The sequence below is a fragment of the Stegostoma tigrinum genome, chromosome 2 (genome assembly GCF_030684315.1).
Source record: "Stegostoma tigrinum isolate sSteTig4 chromosome 2, sSteTig4.hap1, whole genome shotgun sequence".
NCBI lineage: Eukaryota > Metazoa > Chordata > Chondrichthyes > Orectolobiformes > Stegostomatidae > Stegostoma > Stegostoma tigrinum.
This window is the reverse complement of record NC_081355.1, coordinates 109,753,201-109,773,153: the sequence shown is the minus strand read 5'-3', so window position 1 is coordinate 109,773,153 and position 19,953 is coordinate 109,753,201. Positions and strand designations below refer to the sequence as shown.

Below are 19,953 nucleotides of genomic sequence, written 5' to 3'. Positions count from 1 at the left end.
CAGGGAAAGCAACTGAACTACATGGGCCCAAGCTATGCCTGCCTCTTTGTAGGTTACGTGGAACAGTCCCTCTTCCATACCTACTCTGGCCCTAAACCCCACCACTTCCTCTGTTACATTGATGACTGTATCGGCATGGCGTCATACTCCCAAGAGGAGCTCGAACAGTTCATCCACTTCACCAACACCTTCCACCCCAACCTCAAGTTCACATGGAAACAAGTCCTCCTCCTGCACACCACCCCAGGCCTCGTACCCTCCCTCCACCTCTTCATCTCCAACTGCTGTCAAGACATCAATCACCTCAACCTCTCCACCCTTCTCACCCACTCCAGCCTCTCCCCTGCAGAACGGGCAGCCCTCCGCTCCAATCCCAACCACACCATAAAACTCATAGACCAGGGAGGCACAGTTGTAGTATGGCACACAGACCTCTGTTGTTGAGGCCAGACGCCAACTCTCCAGCACCACCACCCACCGCTCCCTGGATCCTGACCCCACCCCCAAGCACCAAACCATCATATCCAAAATCATTCACTAGCTCATCACCTCAGGTGGCCTATCACCCACAGCCTCCAACCTCATTGTTCCTCAACACCGCACCGCCCGCTTCTATCTCCTTCCCAAAATCCACAAACCTGCCTGCTCCTGCCCCACCGAACTCATCTCCACCTATCTGGACTCCATTTTCTCCCCCTTGGTCCAGGAACTCCCTACTTATGACCGTGACACCACCCACGCCATCCACCTCCTCCAGAACTTCCAATTCCCCAGTCCCTATACACGTGCATTCCCCTTGCAGATGGCCTAAAGGCCCTCCGCTTCTGCAGGCCCAACCAGTCCCCCTCCACCAACACCCTCATCCGCCTAGCCGAACTTGTCCTCACCCTCAACAACTTTTCTTTTGATTCCTCCCAATTCCTACAGACAAAGGGGGTGGCCATGGGTACCCTCATGGACCCAAACTATGCCTGCCTATTTGTAGAGCCCTAGGAGCACAAAAGCTGACATTTTGAGCCTAGATATCTAGGCCCGAAACGTCAACTTTTGTGCTCCTAAGATGCTGCTTGGCCTGCTGCGTTCATCCATCTCCACACTTTGTTGCCTCGGATTCTCCAGCATCTGCAGCTCCCATTGTCCCTGCCTCTTTGTAGGTTACGTGGAACAATCCCTCTTCCGTACCTACACTGGCCCTAAACCCCACCTCTTCCTCCATTACATTGATGACTGTATCGGCGTCACCTCGTGCTCCCATGAGCTCAAACAGTTCATCCACTTCACCAACACCTTCCACCTGAACCTCAAGTTCACCTGGACCATCTCCAACACATCCCTAACCTTCCTGGACCTCTGTCTCCATATCAGGCAACCACCTAGAAACTGATATCCATTTCAAGCCCACAGTAGCTACCTAGAATACACCTCCTCCCACCCTTCTTCCTGCAAAAATTCCATCCCCTATTCCCAATTCCTTTGCAGATGTCCTCGTTCTTCAAGGACCGCAGCTCCCCCACCTGGAGTGGCCGAGAACACCCTCGACCATGTCTCCCGCATTTTCCACAACTCACCCCTGATACTCTGTCTCCACAATAACCGCCAAAAGAGAATCCCCCTAGTCCTCACATACCACCCCACCATCTCCGGATACAATGCATCATCCTCCGACACTTCCGCCATCTACAATCTGACCCCACCACCAAAGACATTTTTCTATCCCCACCCTTATCTGCTTTCTAGAGGGAACACTCTCTCCAGGACTTCCTTGCCTGCTCCACACTCACCTCCAACCCCACCACACCCGGCACCTTCCCCTGCAATTGCAGGAAGTGCTACACTTGCCCCCACACCTCCTCCCTCACCCCTATCCCAGGCCCCAAGCATATGTTCCACATCAAGCAGATGTTCACCTGCACATCTGCCAATGTGGTATACTGCATCTGCTATACCAGTTGTGGCTTCCTCTACTTTGGGTAAACCAAGCTGAGGCTTGGGGACTGCTTTGCAGAACACTTATGCTCAGTTCGCAACAAACAACTGCACCTCCCAGTCGCGAACCATTTCAACTCCCCCTCCCATTCCTTAGACAACATGTCCATCCTGGGCCTCCTGCAATGCCACAATGATGCCACCCGAAGAGTGCAGGAACAGCAACTCATATTCCGCTTGGGAACCCTGCAGCCCAATGGTATCAATGTGGATTTCACAATCTTCAAAATCTCCCCTCCCTCCACTGTATCCCAAAACCAGCCCAGCTCGTCCCTGCCTCCCTAATCTGTTCTTCCTCTCACCTATCCCCTCCTCCCACCTGAAGCTGCACCTCTATTTCGTACCTACTAACCTCATCCCGACCCCTCGACCTGTCCGTCCTCGCTGGACTGACCTATCCTCTCGCTCCCTCTCCACCTACTCTCACCTTTACTGGTTCCATCACCGCCCCGTTAACTTGTCTGTTTCCTCTCCATCTATCTTCTCCTCTATCCATCTTCGATCTGTCTCCCCCTCTCTCCCTATTTATTTCAGAATCCTCTCCCCATCTCCCTTTTCTGATGAAAGGTCTAGGCCCAAAACATCAGCTTTTGTGCTCCTAAGATGCTGCTTGGCCTGCTGTGTTCATCCAGCTACACACTTTATCTCAGATTCTCCAGCGTCTGCAGTTATCTCTGAACTACGTGGGATTTGTTTTGGAGGAACAAAGTGAGCTAAGTCCCAAGATCAGTTGGATATCTCTGTGGTGGAATGTAGGACAAGTTCTAGGCATTGTTAGAAGTTAGGTATTGCAGCCAGGAAAAGATTTGGAAGTGTCAGTGGCTCACAAGCGGCTGGATGCTGTTAATAAATCAGTATAGCACAAGAGTGGGTTTGAAAATCTGCAAGTGCTGTTTTCTTGATGCAACTGAGCAAGATTGGAGTTCATTTCAGTGAAGTTCGGTGTCAGCAAAAGCCCAATTGTGTAATGGCAATTACAGGTGGTGTAATTTAGAGTCCAGAGGAGTCTAGACCCAGGAGAGGCTGGTGGCTGGTTAGAACAGCAGCAGTTATTGAGGCATTCCACAATGGAGATGACTATTCAGAGAATTTCAAGGCCACTTTTGACAGAAAGGAAGAATTATAAATCCCTTGTGAAGTTTCATGAGATTTGATGATCCACTGCGTTACTATCATCTGTGGAGTGTTGCTGAGAAATCTGTAGGATCAGTCTTGAATGTATTTGGTGTGCACTGTATTTGATCACAGTCTATGACCCATATTTATCATGTTGCTTTTTCTGTGAGACGTATGTTGTACATGTACTGTTGATTGCATAACTGTTCTATTAATGTACTAATGTTGTGTAATGAAGCTTATTGTTGTTTACCCAAAACTCTGAAATGTTCTGGCTTCTCTCTGTATGTCCCCTGGATATCCTCTTTTTGTTTACTTTTAAAAAAACAAAGGTTATAAATTCTGAGGAAGGGCCACTGGACCCGAAACGTTAACTGTTTCTTCCTCCACAGATGCTGCCAGACCTGCTGCGCTTTTCCAGCAACTTTGTTTTTGTTCCTGATTTACAGCATCCACAGTTGTTTTGGTTTTGAAGATTATCCTCTGGTTAGGTAAAAGTAACATCATAAAGTGATTGTATAATGTTCCTATGACACAAAGTTGGTGGCCTGGCCTGGGCAATGATCAAGACACAATGCAGCTGTAATACTAGCATCTGTCTAGCATGCACACACTTTCCCAGGCATATCCTGTCCCCGAAGAGCAGGGCGAATCCAATCCACCCACTTGCTGCCGTATCATTCTTGTTTCAGCCATTAGCACAATGGTGGAAGGAGTTATTGCAGTACTATCAAGCGGCACTTGCTCAGCAATGATCTGTTTGCTGATGGTCAGTTTGGGTTCTGCCTAAGTTACTCAGCACTCAATCTCATTACAACCTTGGCCCAAATATGGACAAAAGTGATGAACTCAAGGGGAACATGAGGGTGACTGACTTTCACTTAAAATCCCAATTTCAAAAACAGATCCAGAACATTAAATGAAAACTTACTGTCTAATCAAGCCACAGTGAACGGTCTCAATACCCTGAAGATTCACCATGAAATTATACCTCTAGGTTGTGAGGCTGTAAATGTAACAAAATAACTCCAATGGTTATGTGACAACACAGTAGGTGAGGCAGCATCAGAGGGCCAGGAAAGTTGATGTTTCAGGTCGGGACCCTTCTTCCTCCGGAGGGAGGAGGAGGATAATTACAAGGTGGGCATCCTTGGAAGAGGCTTTGCAATGCGGTTATAACTCACTCTGAGAAAGCAAGAGCCAAAAACATCACCCTCTGGCTCCTCTGCTGCCTGACCTACTGTGTTGTCTCTGACTCCAGCATCTGCTGCTCTTGCTATCTCCCAGAGTTAGGTGACTGCCAGACCTGCATGTGTTCTAGCTGCAGTGTTGAGCATCTGCCACAGGGTGGTGCTTCACCAACATGTTTTCCAAAAGCAATGCCCCTTGCTGATTGCACCTGAAGGTAGGTCTCTTGTACTCCCCTCACTGCCCACAGAGATCCCTGTTTCATGTTTTATCTTTTTTTTTGTCAATTATTGGCAGTTTGGCTCCCGATTCACTGAGCACCTGTTTTTGTTGAAGACCGACTGCCATGCTGCTTCCCCTTTCTCAATCAGTGTTAAATAGCTGCCTGGGCTTGCCTGCCATTGTATGTGCTGTGGCTGTCCATTTGGCTGCCCTCACCCAACTGATTTGTCTTTCTGGTCTTAGTATGTCACTTGCTGCTGCTGTTGCTGCCAGAAGGAGAAAGCTGGATGATACTGGCTGGGCAGGCTGGGCAGGCTGGGACTTTACTCACAGGGTGGGGGCTGTCGGAGGCTGAAGGGTGACCTTTAGAGGTTTATAAAATCATGATAAATAAGATTAATAGCGAGGGTATTTTCTGTAGGAAGTTCAAAACTAGGGAGCATACTTTTAAGGTGAGTTCAAAACTAGGGAGCATACTTTTAAGGTGAGAGAAGGAGGTACATGAGGGACAACTTTTTTTGAGTGATTTGCATGTGGAATGACCTGCCAAAGGAAATGGTGGACGCAGGTACAGTTACAACGTTTTAAAAGACATTTGAATAAGTACATTTGAATAGGCAGAGTTTGGAGGGATATGGGTCAAATGCAGTCAAGTGGGGCTAGTTTAGTTTGGGAACGTAGTCAACATGGTCTAGTTGGATCGAAGGGTCTGTTTCTGTGCCGAATGACTCTTGGTTTGAATAATTTTCCCAGAAATCCTGTTTGGTATTTTTAATGATGGTGATACTGTGTCAGGATTCTTTAACTGAAAATAAAGATGCAAGTTTATTTTCTCAAATGGTTTAGTTCATTGCCGTGAGTAATAGTCAAGTTACTTCAAATCATTTACCTTGTGCTGCTCTTCTAGAACTGTTTTAAATCAATGAAGCATTCCTCTTCATTTTATTTTGTTCAGTTTCATTTTTATTCTTGACAGTTCCATTATGTACCTCTAATTGCTGTTTCCTGTCACCACTCTCCAGCCTATTGATTTCGCAATCTGCCTGCCCCCTCTATTCACCACAGCCTCAACCCTGCCCCACACAGCTCTGCCTTCTCCTTTCTTCATGGTCCCACCTCGTCACAAGCCTTGATATGAAGACTGCATTGAGCGTTGGCTCCCCCAATGGTGAACGTTCATTTTTCAGATAATACAGGTTTACCGGGCATATACTGTATATTGACTGTTAATTATTTATCTCACTAACTTTGTGCACCAATCAATTAAACATAAAATTGACATTAAAGTGGAAACTGCTCAGGAAGAGAATAAAACATAGGAAGAAGTGGGTGGGAGAATAAATTGTGATGGAAACAGATATAACACAGAGTCAGAGACAAGATTCACACAGCATGGAAGCCGGCCTCTTCAGCCCAATTTGTCCATGTTGACCAGAACCACCAATTGACACAAAGCTCACCAGCCTATAGTTCGAGATTACAAGGTGTGGAGCTGGATGAACACAGCAGGCCAAGCACTGCTCCTAAGATGCTGCTTGGCCTGCTGCGTCCATCCAGCTCTACACCTTGTTATCTTGGATTCTCCAGCATCCGTAGTTCGTCTCTCCCCCCCCCCCCCCGCCCCCCCCGCCCCACCAAGCCTATAGTTCACTGGCTTTTTCTTTATAGCTTTTCTTCAACAATGGCACCACATTAGCCAACCTCCAGTCTTCTGGCACCTCACCCGTAGCTGTCGATGGTACAAATACCTCACCAAATGATCCAGCAATCTCTTCCCTAGCTTCCCATAAAGTTCTGGGAAACATCAGATCAGATCCTGGGGATTTATTTCCCTTTATGCATTTTAAGACCTCCAGCACCACCCATTCTGCAAAACAGACTGTTTGTTTGTTTTCTTTTTAAAGATACCACTGTTTATTTCTCTAAGTTCCCTCGGCTCTGTGTCCTCTGCGGTAAATGGTGACATGAAATACTCCTTTAGTAATCTCACCCATCTCCTATGCTTCCACACATGGACTGCCTCATAGATCTTTAAAAGGACCCCATTCTCTCCCTGATTACTCTCTTGCCCTTGATATGCTTGTAGAATCTTTTTGGATTCTCCTTAACTCTATATTTGCCAAACCTAACCCGTATCCCCTTTTTGCCCGAGACAACAGTGTGGAGCTGGATGAGCGCAGTAGGCCAAGCAGCATCTTAGGTGCACAAAAGCTGACGTTTTGGGCCTAGACCCTAAGCTTTTCTGCTGAAGGGTCTAGGCCCGAAACATCAACTTTTGTGCTCCTAAAATGCTGCTTGGCCTGCTGTGTTCATCCAGCTCCACACTTTCTCCAGCATCTGCAGTTCTTATTATCTCCCCTCTTTGCCCTCCTGATTTCCCTTTTAGTATACTCCTACTGCCCATATACTCCTCTAGGGGATTCAGTCAGTCTCGGCTGTCTGTACCTGATATGTGTTGCTGCCTTTTTGTTGATCGGAGCCTCAATATCTAGTCATTCAGTGTTCCCTACTCCTGCCAGCCTTGCCCTTCACACTAACAGCAATGTACTGGCCCTGAACACTCGGTATCTCACTTTTGAAAGCCTCCCACTTGCCAGATGGCCCTTTACCTGTGAAGACCCTCTCCCGAACAACTTTGAAAGCTCCTTTCCAAGACCATCAAAAATGGCCTTATGCAAAATTAGAACTTTAACTTGTGCATTGGGCCTGTCACTTTCCATAGCCATTTTAAAATTAATAGAATTACGGTCACTGATTCCAAAGTGCTCCTCCACTTAAGCCTCAGTAATTTTCCCTGCCATATTTCCCAAGAGAAGGTCAGGATTTACCCCTTCTATAGAAGTAAATGCATATATTGATAAAATTGTCTCGAACACACTTGACAAGTTCCTCCCCATCCAAGCCGTTGACACTGTGGTAGTACCAGTCTGTCTGGAAAGTTAAAATCCCCTAGTATTACAACGTTGTGATTAACAAAGCTATCTGCCATCTCCCTACATTGATTTGTCAATTTTTCACTGACTACTGGGGGAACCTATAGTTTGATCTCATTGAGATGATCATCCCTTTCCTATTGGGGAGTTCTGCTCCTATAACTTCATTGATCCCTCAGGCATATGCTCTCAAAATACAGTGTTGTGTTCTCCATAGTCAAAAATGTCACTTTCCCCTCTATCCTTCCTATAGCATTTTAGCCACGGCATACTGAGCTTCCAGGCCTGGTCCTCCCTCAGCCATGTTTTGTAACAGCTATGATACCCCAGTCCCATGTTCCCATCCATGCTGAGTTCATCTGCCTCACCTGTCAGGCTTCATGCACTGAAATAAATGCACTTTAATTTATCACTCTTCCCTAATTTTCTGCTGTGCACTTGCTTGTCTTATCTAGTTAACTTGCTGTCTCTAACTTGTGTACCAGCCTCAACTTTCTCTCTTGCCTCACTACTGTTTAGGGTTCCCTGCCCCCACCAGAGTGGTTTAAACCCTCCCAAATAGCTTTGGCAAATCTCCCCCCAGGATGTGGGTCCCTGTCCTGTTTAGGTGCAACCTGTCCCTCTTGTACAGGCCACTTTGTCCAGAGGAGATCCCAGTGGTCCAAAATCAGACTCCCTGTTCCCTCCTATCCTCCTGTTGATACTCACCTCGCACAAGGTACTGGCAGTAATTGAGAGACTACTGCCTTTTCTGAGGTCTTGCTTTTTGACTGTCTAATTCCTGACATTCACTCCATAATGTCTCATTCCTCCTCCTACCTCTGCCGTTCGTACCAATGTGTACATTGACTTCTGGCTGCTAATGTACCCCTTTGAGAATTTGCAGTAACCAGTCAGAGACATCCTTGACCCTGGCACCAGGGAGATAACACACCATGCTAAGGTCTGCATCATGGCCACAGAAGTGCCTGTCTGTGACCCTGATGAGAGAATCCCCCATCAATTTCTCACTTAGAGCTTGCCATGCCCTGCTCTATAGTAGAAGCAGCCATGGTGCCAAAAGATCTGGTGGTTGCTGCTGCTGGTTTCTCCTGAGGATATTCTGTCCCCCGCATCCCCCGCCCCAACAATAGTTTCCAAAATGGTATATTTGTTTGATAGGGGTATAGCAACAGGAGATTCCTGCAGCACGTGGCTGCCCCTGCTGGCAGTCACCCATCCACCTGACTGAACTTGCAGCATAACTACCTCCCTGGAGTTACTATCTATGACACCCACCGCCTCCTATTTTGTTAGCTCATGGTGACATGTAAGATGTTGCACATGTAAGTGTATTCATATTTTCCACATCCAGTAATTCTTTTAAAGCTTGCTCTGCTTTTAGCTTATGTTGATATTCTAATGTGCCTGTTAAACACCTGGAATTTCTGCGACATTTCCTGTGCAGAAGTCATGTTTCTGTGTGCAAGGTAGGGATGGTAAATTATAGAAAGCAGTGTTTGGTATATGGTGCGGTGGCTCCCTCTATGGATGGGTTAACCATTCTGCATATGGATTGAAATTGGTGGAGTTGTATTCATTAACTTATTCTTCAGTAGACACCAGATAAATCCATTTAAAGATCAAGCTAAAATGTAGTTGAATACTAACATTCAACTATTTAAACAAAAAGCATTGCATGGCTGGATGGAAAGATCTATTTTCAATTTCATGTTCGTTCATTATTAGCTGATACTGGTAGCATCATCTCCATATGCTTACAGAATTGCAGAATTTGTTACACTATAGAAGGAGACCATTCAGCCCATTGTACCTGCACTAGCTCTATCATCTCATGTCAACCTACTGCCTTTTCCCCAGATTCCTGCATGCTATATCTATCCAAAGAAAACATGCAAAGCCATCTTGAATACCTCAGTCAAACCTGCTCTTACTATATTTCTAGGCCGTACGTTTCCATACCCAAATTATTCGTTCCGTGAAAAGTACTTTGTTTTCCCCTCATCACCCTTGCTCTTTTGCACATCACTTTAAATCCATGCTCACCTGTTCTTTTTTCATTTACAAGCAGAAACTGCTTCACCCTGTCTTTGTCCAGCCTGCTCATGATTTTGAAAACTTCAACCAGATCTCCTGTTGTCGGCTTTCTTTCCACAGAAGTTTCCCAACTTCAATCTGTCCTCCTAACTTAACTTTCTCATACCTGCAACCATTCCAGTGATTCACTTCTGAGCTCGCATTTATCCATTCTCATCTTCCCTAAAATGTAGCGCCTACAACTGTATACAACATTCTAACTGTGGACCAACAAGTATATTGTACAAGTTCATCACCTTCTTTCTCTTGCACTCTATGCCAAGAACGTTGCATACTTTATTTGCTGCTCTCTCAACCTGTCCTATCATTTTTGATGATCTGTGCACATATACGCTCAGATCCTTCTGCTCTTGCAACTCTTTTCCAGAATTGTATCCCCTACTTTATGCTATCTCTGACCAAAGTACATTATCTCTCATTTCTCGGTTTTGAACCTCACCCACCACCTATCTGCCCTCTCCACCAACATGTCTGTATACATGAGTGGTTTTCATATACATGATTCTAAATCTTTTGCTTAAACATAAGATACTGATCTCTGTCTCTTCTGGTTTTGTTTTGTTTCTAATGAGTATAATTTGTCACCCTAATTTATTGCCTACCTCACCTTGTGTTTTGCTCCACTTGTACTTGTTTGTTTAAAAAAAACTTACCCAACACCTATTTCAAGGCCAATGGGTATAAGGTCTTTGAAGAGTTCACACTTTTGTTAAGTATGAAGCACAGCAGCCAAATCTGCACTGAGCAACCTCTAGCAATGCAAACAGATGATCGTCTGTATTTATAGAAACATAGAGAATTGGAGCAGGAGTAGGCTGTTTGCTCTTGGAGCCGGCTCTGCTATTCAGTATGATCATGGCTGATCATCGAACTTAGTCTCCTGTTCCCACTTTAATGCCGTACCTCTGATCCCTTTTAACCCTAAGAATTACAAGTAACTTCCGCTTGTTTTGGCCTCAGCTGCTTTCTGCAGCAGAGAATTCCACAGAATCACCACATCGTTGGCCCCAAATGTCCTAACCCATATCCTTAAACTCTTCAGTCATCAGGAAAATTCTTCCTCCATTTACTCTGAGTAGTTCTGTTGAGAACTTTATAGATTTCTACACGATTTTCCCTCATTCTTCTGGTATTTGAGTGAATGTTGTTTTAACCAATTCAGTCTCTCGTAACATGCATCATCCCAGGAATCCCAAGCCTTTATTTCACTTCCTCCAAAGCTAGAAAATTTATCCTCGACAAGGAGACCAAAGCTTCACTCAATAGATGAAAACTACTCCACAATTCTGTATTGCATAAGAGAAGAAAAATCGGTGAGGACGCAAAGACAAGTCTTCTGCTCTTCTTTGAAATGTGCTTTAGGATCTTTAGTGTCCTCCCGAGAGGACAGAGCATGTAACAATACCTTTTGAAGGCAGGTGTCTTTGGAAATGCTGCACTCCATCAGTACTACTCTGAAGTATTCTGAACTCGAGACCTCAGAATTGGATTTGATTCTACAATCTTGTGTCTCCAGCTCAAAAGTACTATCTGCTTTTTTAAAAAAAATTGATTGGTGCCTCTTCCTAGTTTGTCAGCCTCTTTGATGGAGATGCAATATCTGCTCTTGCATCTCCCTTCCAACTCGCAAGGACCCAGACACTGCTTCAATTTTAAGAATCATATATTGTATTTTATATTTGGTATTTGCTTCTTGGTATCAGATGTTGCTCCAATGAAGCTTAATGGAAGTGAGGAGGATAGCATCTCATGTTTTAATGTTTACTCAGCACAACATTGAGTTCAAAATTTCAGGCTCTAACCTGTGCTCCCATCTTTTAGGACAGCACCGTTGATTTTGATTTTTGTCTTTCACTTTGGTTTGAGACTTTTTTTGTTGTTAATCAATCCTGCCTAGCGCACACATTCCGTTTTGCTTTCTCATCCCCCTTATCTACTATCTTCCCGGTGCTTATTCAAGACCTGTTAAATCACTAACATATTGCAGTTCCAACTGAGGCTTGTTGGCCTGAAATGCAAAAACTGGTACTCTTGCTACAGAGACTGCCTGATCTGCCATGTATTTCCAGAATTCATTTGATTTATTTTGGCTTGCTTGTCCAAGGTGACTAAATAAGGAACTAAATTAAGGGTACCAAGGTGGAGAGCTGGATGAACACGGTATCAGAGGAGCAGGAAGGCTGACGTTTAAGGCCTAGACCCTTCTTCATTCTGCCTTGGGTTTTGCCCAGGGTCAGGCACTCCGAGTTGCTGTCCAGGGAAATTGGGAGTCACCCAGCTACAAAACCAGGCCGCTTTCATCATCCCACATTCAACTTACCCGATACCCCGTGCCCCACTCCTCGGACTCCCCATATTGTTCCTCTAGCCTGCTCCCATCTGCAGCATCTCTCCTCTTCCACCTGGGAATGTTCCTCCCAGGTAGGTCTGTGACTTGGGCTAAGCTGCTATTCCCCAGACCCAGAACACAGGTCACCTCTAGTCCTAGCCTGGGACTGCAGGCAAGATCAGCCCCACCCATCCAAATAGCCATCAGTGAGACCACATCTCTCTTACTGTGTGCAGTTTTGCTTTCCTTATTTAAGGAGTGATGCCAATGCATTGGAGGCTGTACAGGTTGAGTAGTTTGCTATCTATAATGAGTGAGTTGTCTTATGAAGGAAGATTGGATAGGCTGAGCTTGTTTTCACTAGTGTCTGGAAGAGTGAAGGGTGATTTTAATTTGAAGTTAAAAGATTCTGAATGGTCTTGACAGGGTGGATGTAGAAAGGATATTTACTCTCGTTCATTAGTCTGGAATGAGTGCCACTTTGGACTGAGATGTGGGAAGTTGTGGTTGAAGGTTGTGCACATTTGGAACTCTGTGCCTTAGGTAATAAAGTGTAGGGTCAGTGAATATTTTCAAGGTGGAGGTGGGTGGGTTTGCATTAGACATGGGAATCCAAGGTTATCTGGTGTAGAGGAGAATATAGAATTCAGAATGGAAACCCATTAGCTCTGATCTTGTGGAATGATGGAGCAGGCCTGAATGGCCTACATTTGCTCTTTGCTCATATGCATTCTCCCTGCACCATCTTCCCTCCCCATCCCATCCCACCTTGCCAGCAAATCCTACCCCCTGTCTCTCTTTCTCTTCCGTTACATCTTAACAACCTTCTGCCTACTCCTTTTTACACGTCCACACTCTCCTCTTCCTACCTGTCTCACCACTTCCCTTTTCTCCACCTTCACTCTCACTCACCTGCCCCATTCTCCATATTGTAGTCTCCCTTTCTTGCTTGGTCTGCCTCTCTAACAGTGTAAACTAATACACATTCTATTGTGGAAGTTAGTCTCTGGAAAGACTATTTACAGCTGTACTGGAAATCAAATACTTTTGCATGCAAGTTAAGTACGTGCCGTTAACCAACGTTATCAACTGTAAACAATGTAATTATAGGTAATTACAACCCTGTCATTTAATTGCAGGTTTTGGGCACTCCAACAGAGGAAACTTGGCCTGGTGTTCACTCTCTACCACATTTGAAAACAGGTAATCTCTTTGGAATTTACATTGCAAATGAAAATGCACTTGAGATTTTTAGAAAAATTCAAAGTAAGAATAGCTGGTCATTTTTTTCTAAGCCTGTTAAATATTTTAATAGCACAGGTGTTGTATAAACTTAATTGGTGGTTTAAAAAGGTGGAAGTTCATAGCACACCAGCCGCTATCTCTTGTGTCTTTGTCATAACTGAAAACACGAGGGGGCTGAAAATCAACAGTTAGAGAAAGGACTTACTGGGTTGCAAAATAAATAAAATCAGATTGACTAAAGTGATGAGGTGTTTGCGTTAATTACATAGCTTCACTGAATGACAAATGTCAAGATGCTTCATCAAGGTGTAGTTCAGCAGCAACCATTATCAAGTTAAAGGAAGGGAAATTATAAGAGATGGCTAAAAGCTCTCACACAATATGGTTTTATGAAATGTCTTGCTACAAATTTCGAAAGGGTGAAGGAGGGAATCATGGAACATACGACCAAGATGGGAGAAGGCCTGGCTGATGCCTATTGGTGAGGTAAAAGAAGTGAAATTGCATGAGTGACCAGAATTGGATGAACATGGAATTCTGGAAGGAGTTGAAAGAGATTACAAAAGGGAGAGGCTTTGCAGGGGTTTGCTAGAAGTTGTAAATTTGAGATTTAGGAGGTAGGCTGCCAATTGGATCAGCACGGAGGGCTGATGAATAAGTAATGCTTGATGCAGGATAGGATGTTGACAGCAGAATTAATGGATACATTAAAGTTGATCGACCAGGTGCCACATGTACCCTGATAACATACAGCTTCACCCTCCATACCCCTCTCAACAGATCCACTCTGTAGCCAGGTAGTTTGCCTGACATTCTGTCATGGATTAGCTACATGTTCCTTGAGTTAGAATGCTAGCTTGTTGGATAGAAGCTGTGGAGTGTCTTTGTGACAGTCTCACGTCTGTAGTTCTCTCTTGAGCTGGAGGGACTTTGCATTTATTTCGCTGAGGACTTTGTATGCTTATTCTTTATAACTGTTGGTATGGTTCCTGCTGTGGCAGACAATTGTTTGTTTTATTTTCTTAGCAGTACCTTGGATCTTTATATCTTTTTCATCTCTTCTTAGCAGTATCTTTGGAGCAAGTTTTGCCAGTAGAGTTTGATTATCATTCTTCTTTAGCTTGTGCTGAATTAGATGGACTTATCACTTTAATTTCTCGAATATTTTAGGTTTTGTCCTTCCCTCGCAGTGATTTGAATTATTCATGAAACATGCTTTTGTGTTACAAGGAGATAAGTTTGAGTTTGATGTCCCTCTATATAATTGGTAATTCTTCCTTGGAAGATGAGCAGTCAAACATTTTGCTTGAACACAACCCTTTCTAATCACCTCATCCCCTCATGGCAAAGTTGAATTTGAGATAGGTGGTTGTTCGCTCTGCTGCATGGGGTTCTGACTCCTTTTAACTGCAGATGCTTCCATTACTGTAATCCCCTTCAATGATGTAGACTATTCAGTTGCTGCCTGTTATGCCACTTCTTGATCTTTCCACTCGGATTCAGAACTTCCTTCAGTTTTGAAAGCAGTGGGAAAAAATCTCAGCCAAACTATGCCAATCAGGCCTTTCCAACTCTTTTGGTTTAATTTTCGCTCCAACGTCACTAATCTCTGAAGATTCTGATTCTTGTTTAAAATCTATCATTAGCTTATGGAGCTTGGCTAAATTTTCTACCAGCTTTTATTTGACCTTTTGTTTAGTGTCTCGCACCGTTTTAATGACATTGACAATGAATGACAAACTCTCCTACCCAGGAGGAAACACACTTGTTTGTGAACCGTATTGAGGTTTTCCATTGCTTGGCATCCCCTGTGTTGTAGAGTTGTTACACCATGCCTTTAATGTTCAGTGTGACATCTCCAGACTCTGTGTGTGAAGTTCTGTCAGTTGTAAGCAGAGTTTTGTCGACTAAAGCTGACAACACTATGATACTTGGTCCCTTGTCTAATTTGAAACTTATCAGACACCCATTGGCATAAATGTCTGCATGCCAAAATGTTTGATGTGATTTCCCTGAGAGAAAAATCTGCATGCATCTTCGACTGGATGAAGATTGTTCAAACTCATTTATGTATTTGTGTGGGCAGTCCTTTTAACCTTTCGCTTTTCTATGCCCGTAAACTACTTTGACACATTTTCTGGAACCTACCTATTGTACACAATAAGAATGTTTATCATTGAAATAAAAACCAAGTACTTGGCATACTAGAGACCTGTAATAAAAACAAAGTGCTGGTGAAACTCCATGACTGGCAGCATCTATGGAGAGAGGAACTGAGTTAACAATTCATGTCTGAAATGACCCTTCCTTGGAACCTGGGTTAATGGTGGTTTTCCAATGTCATTGCAGCTCCAAGTATAATTTCCCCATCCTTTGTCATTCTAAGGTCATTGATAAAACACCTGAAGTTGGTTGGCCCCAGGTCATTGCATGTGGGCTGTTGTGTTGTGGTGGTAGTATCTTTATGTCAACCAGGAGGCCCAGGTTCAAGTCCACCTGCTCGAGAGATGTGTAATGAAATCTCGGAGGACGTTGATTAGAAAATATCTACCCTGATCTGACTTTGTAGAGCTGAGATGATAGACCCCCAACAACTATAACCATCTCCCTCTAAATGTGAGCAAGAGCAGAGATGTTGCAGTTCCTCATTTAATGATTTGATTCCAAGTAATGTAAACTGCTGTTACACCAGACAAACTCCTTGCTAGCTCCCAGACCAGGCCTAATTCTAACATTTCTCATAACTGTTCCACACTTTTAAACAGAAGTTCTAAACCTGTAAAAATTACTAATAATGTTCTTTTAACCTGCAATGTGACCTGTCTGCCTCTAAGTCTTTTCAATCTGGACATCCTTTGCTTGGTGTGAGCTGCCTGTACTGCTGGTAAACAAAGCTTTTCACTGTACAATGGCTATACTTGAAAATAAATAAATCAATCAGTCAATCATTTCATAAGCCACTGTGCACAGTAACTTCTAGTGAATGTTTGATTAGCTTGGTGTATTGACCCCACACCACCTCCCTCACCCCTATCCCAGGCCCCAAGATGACTTTCCACAATAAGCAGAGGTTCACCTGCACATCTGCCAATGTGGTATACTGCATCCACTGTACCCGGTGTGGCATCCTCTACATTGGGAAAACCAAGCGGAGTCTTGGGGACCGCTTTGCAGAACACCTCCGCTCGGTTCGCAATAAACAACTGCACCTCCCAGTCGCAAACCATTTCCAAACCCCCTCCCATTCATTAGATGACATGCCCATCATGGGCCTCCTGCAGTGCCACAATGATGCCACCCAAAGGCTGCAGTAACAGCAACTCATATTCCGCTTGGGATCCCTGCAGCCCCCATGGTATCAATGTGGACTTCACAAGCTTCAAAATCTCCCCTTCCCCCACCGCATCCCAAAACCAGCCCAGTTTGTCCCCTCCCCCCACTCCACCACACAACCAGCCCAGCTCTTCCCCTCCACCCACTGCATCCCAAAACCAGTCCAACCTGTCTCTGCCTCCCTAACCTGTTCTTCCTCTCACCCATCCCTTCCTCCCACCCCAAGCCGCACCTCCATCTCCTACCTACCAACCTCATCCCACCTCCTTGACCTGTCCGTCTTCCCTGGACTGACCTATCCCCTCCCTACCTCCCCACCTATACCCTCCTCTCCACCTATCTTCTTTTCTCTCCATCTTCAGTCTGCCTCCCCCTCTCTCCCTATTTATTCCAGAACCCTCTCCCATCCCCCTCTCTGATGAAGGGTCTAGGCCTGAAACGTCAGCTTTTATGCTCCTGAGATGCTGTTGGGCCTGCTGTGTTCATCCAGCCTCACATTTTATTATCTCGGTATATTGACAGTAGGTTGACGTGTGTGTTCGTGTGTTGGCAAGCTGTTCAAGCCATTAACAACATCCTTCACATTCTCGAACACTAGCACACAAACTGCATGTGTACTCAGCAAATTTATGACTTCCAGACCCAAACTGAGGTGAAATCATTTGAATGCACCTAAAGATTAAAAACACGAGAAGTGGACAATGTAAAAACAGGCAACGTGTGACAAGAACTAACTTGAACTGGCCTATCAAGAAATGCAATATGAATTAAAACATCTCCAACCGCATAAAACAGATTCAGGAAGTGAGCAATTCTGCTCTAAAGCTGGCTAAATCAATTCCTTTCTCTAAGTTAGCAAAGGTAAATCTACAGCACATCTCATTAATACAAACACCCAAGTGTCTTGTTAGAATCATAGAATCCTCACAAGTGTGGAAGCAGGCCATTTGGCCCATTGAATCCATGTGAACCATCGAAAGACCATCCCACCCAGATGCACCCCTGTCTAATCCTCATAACTCTGCATTTCCCATGGCTAATCCACCTAACCTACACATCTTTGGAATGTCGGAGGAAACTGGAGCACCCAGACGAAACACAGGCAGACAAGGGGAGAATGTGTAAACTCCGCACAATATTTACTCTTATCAGATCTCCCGTGAATTACTTTGCATCTCAATACACTGTATTGAATTTCAGTGTTGAAAGTTGCCATAATAATTAAAGCCTTGGTGATCTACGCCAGTGGGGAATTATTTGATGCAACAGCAGAAAATAGAAAAAATATTGATCAATGTTTTGAGTGTGTAGGACAAAAGCATATTGGCTGTATTTATAACATTTAACGTACCTTCAAAATATTTTAAGCAAATGCATCTTTATGAGAATACTTTAAAATGTATTTATTTTATTGCTAGCCATATGCAAAATGTGTATTTAAATGTATACCCAAAATTAAACAGCAGGTGGCAATAGATACCATCACATTTCAAACCCTGAAATGTAACTTCAAGATTTTCCAATTTCATGGCTGAATATTCTCAGAAATGTAGCTTTGACATTAAATGAGCTGAAGATGAAAGTTATTTTGAACGTTGGATCTTTTTGTTCAATGTATACCTTTGAAAAATAAATTCTGCAACTTAGTCTCTTGCATTGGATCCCACTTGTCCTTTCACTATCCTTCACATTCCTGACATGGTGTTTCTTATAGTTATGTTTCTTTACCATGATTATTTACCCCCTTCTACAGATATTAGTACCGGGCTTTGGTTCTTATTGAACTACTGGGGGAAAAAGAAACATTAAAAACACTAAAACATAAGACAAGTTTTGATTAACCATGTAAAGTTCTAAAGTACTTTACAGTCAATACTTGGAACTGTAGGTTCTATGATGTAGCAGCCAAGTTGTGCACAGTATCGTTTTTCAAACAAGAGTGGGATAAATGGCCAGCTAATCTGCCTTGGTGATATTGATTAAAGAATGAGGAGATGAGGAGAACACCACTGTTCCTCTTTTAAACCTTTCATGCTCACCTGAGAGAAAAGATTGGAGCTTGATTTGATATTTCATTTGAATTTCAACATTTCTTACAGTGAAATACAACCCCAGGGTCAGGAGCAGGAGTAGTCCATAATGTTGACTGTGCCGGCCCCACCGTTCGGCTTCAAATCCACCTTCTCACCTGCTCTGTGATCCCCTAAGAACAACCTTGTGTCTGTCCCAGCCTTGAACATATTCGGTGATGGAACATCCACCGCACCACCTCCTCTCTCTCTCTCTCTCTCTCCCCCCCCCCCCCCCACCACATACTGAGATATTGTATTTCTGAAAGGTGATTTTCATTGCTTAAACAACTCCATTGTATATGACACCATCCTACCTTTAAACTGATTCACCCAGTCAAGTTAGCTAATATTTATCTTCATACATTTGAATTAGCCTTAAGTTTAAGGCACTTGTAATGGACCTGTATTTCTTAGTCTGAAACTAAAATGAAATCCCACTCTTATGATCAATCTCGCTTAAAGGATGCTTTTCTCTCTGATTATTAATTTTATCTTTTCTCATTAGGTTTAAAATAATGCAACCCTGGTTAGTTCCAGAGCACCCTGTTCTACGAAACAACCCTGAATATATTCTGTGAGCTATTTCTGCTGATCTGATTCATTCAGTGTATGAGAAAATTAAAATCAATTACACTTTTTGCAGTTCCTTATTTTACAAGACCCATTAAATAATGACTCATTCTGTTCCACAATGTACCTACTATCAGTGGTCTATAAATTGTCTTTTTTCCAATTACTAAAGTCTATCCAAATTTATTCTACAACTTGAACTTCTGAAACAAGATCATTTCTCCTTCATTTACAGAACTACCCATATCTCCTTTGGAGATAATGGGAACTGTTGTGTTCATCCCATATCTCCTTTAGTTGTCTTTCTCACTTTATAAAATGTTAAACATTTGTGATTATTCAAGGAAAATGTGCCGTAGCTTTCTGCAGCCTTTCTCACAGCTGCCGCTCCCAACTCCCCCACAGGTCCACCACCAGTCTATCTTCATTTGGGACCTCTCCACACTCACTGCTGATTTTAACCTCATTGTCACTCAGGTCTGCAGCCAGTCTGTTTCTGTCTCACCTCTCTAGCTCCTCCTTCATCTAATAGCCAACCTTGCCTTATTGGGCTTTCAGCATATTCGAGTAGTGAGCAATCCTGCATCCATTGTTGGAATTCATTCCAGTTACCCTCCTTACAAAACTTTTCTGTTCATCCAATATCAGGGCTGCTGAAATTTATCAACAGATAATGCCAGCTTAGTCTGAGAGTGCCATGTGGATCAGGGCAGTTTCAGTTGTGTGGGGAATGCACAGCAATGAGTTCATGTGTGTCCCTGCAGCAGCATTACAATGCAGCTCAGGCAAAAGTGTACCATTGAAGTGCAGAAGTGTCCCCTCAGTGGATTGGGGAAATGCCATGAGAATTTTCCTTCGATTG

The 19,953-nt window shown here is 43.8% G+C and overlaps 1 protein-coding gene across 12 annotated transcripts in view; it reads left to right on the top strand.

Moving 5' to 3' along the window:
* cdk14 (cyclin dependent kinase 14) overlaps positions 1–19,953 on the top strand; it is a 592,120-nt gene that overhangs the window by 369,728 nt on the left and 202,439 nt on the right. For all 12 annotated transcript variants that reach the window (XM_048521834.2, XM_048521892.2, XM_059638483.1 and 9 more), the window contains one exon: positions 13,011–13,074. In XM_048521834.2, coding sequence (XP_048377791.1) covers positions 13,011–13,074 — 64 coding nt within the window. The remainder of the gene's footprint in view (positions 1–13,010; positions 13,075–19,953) is intronic.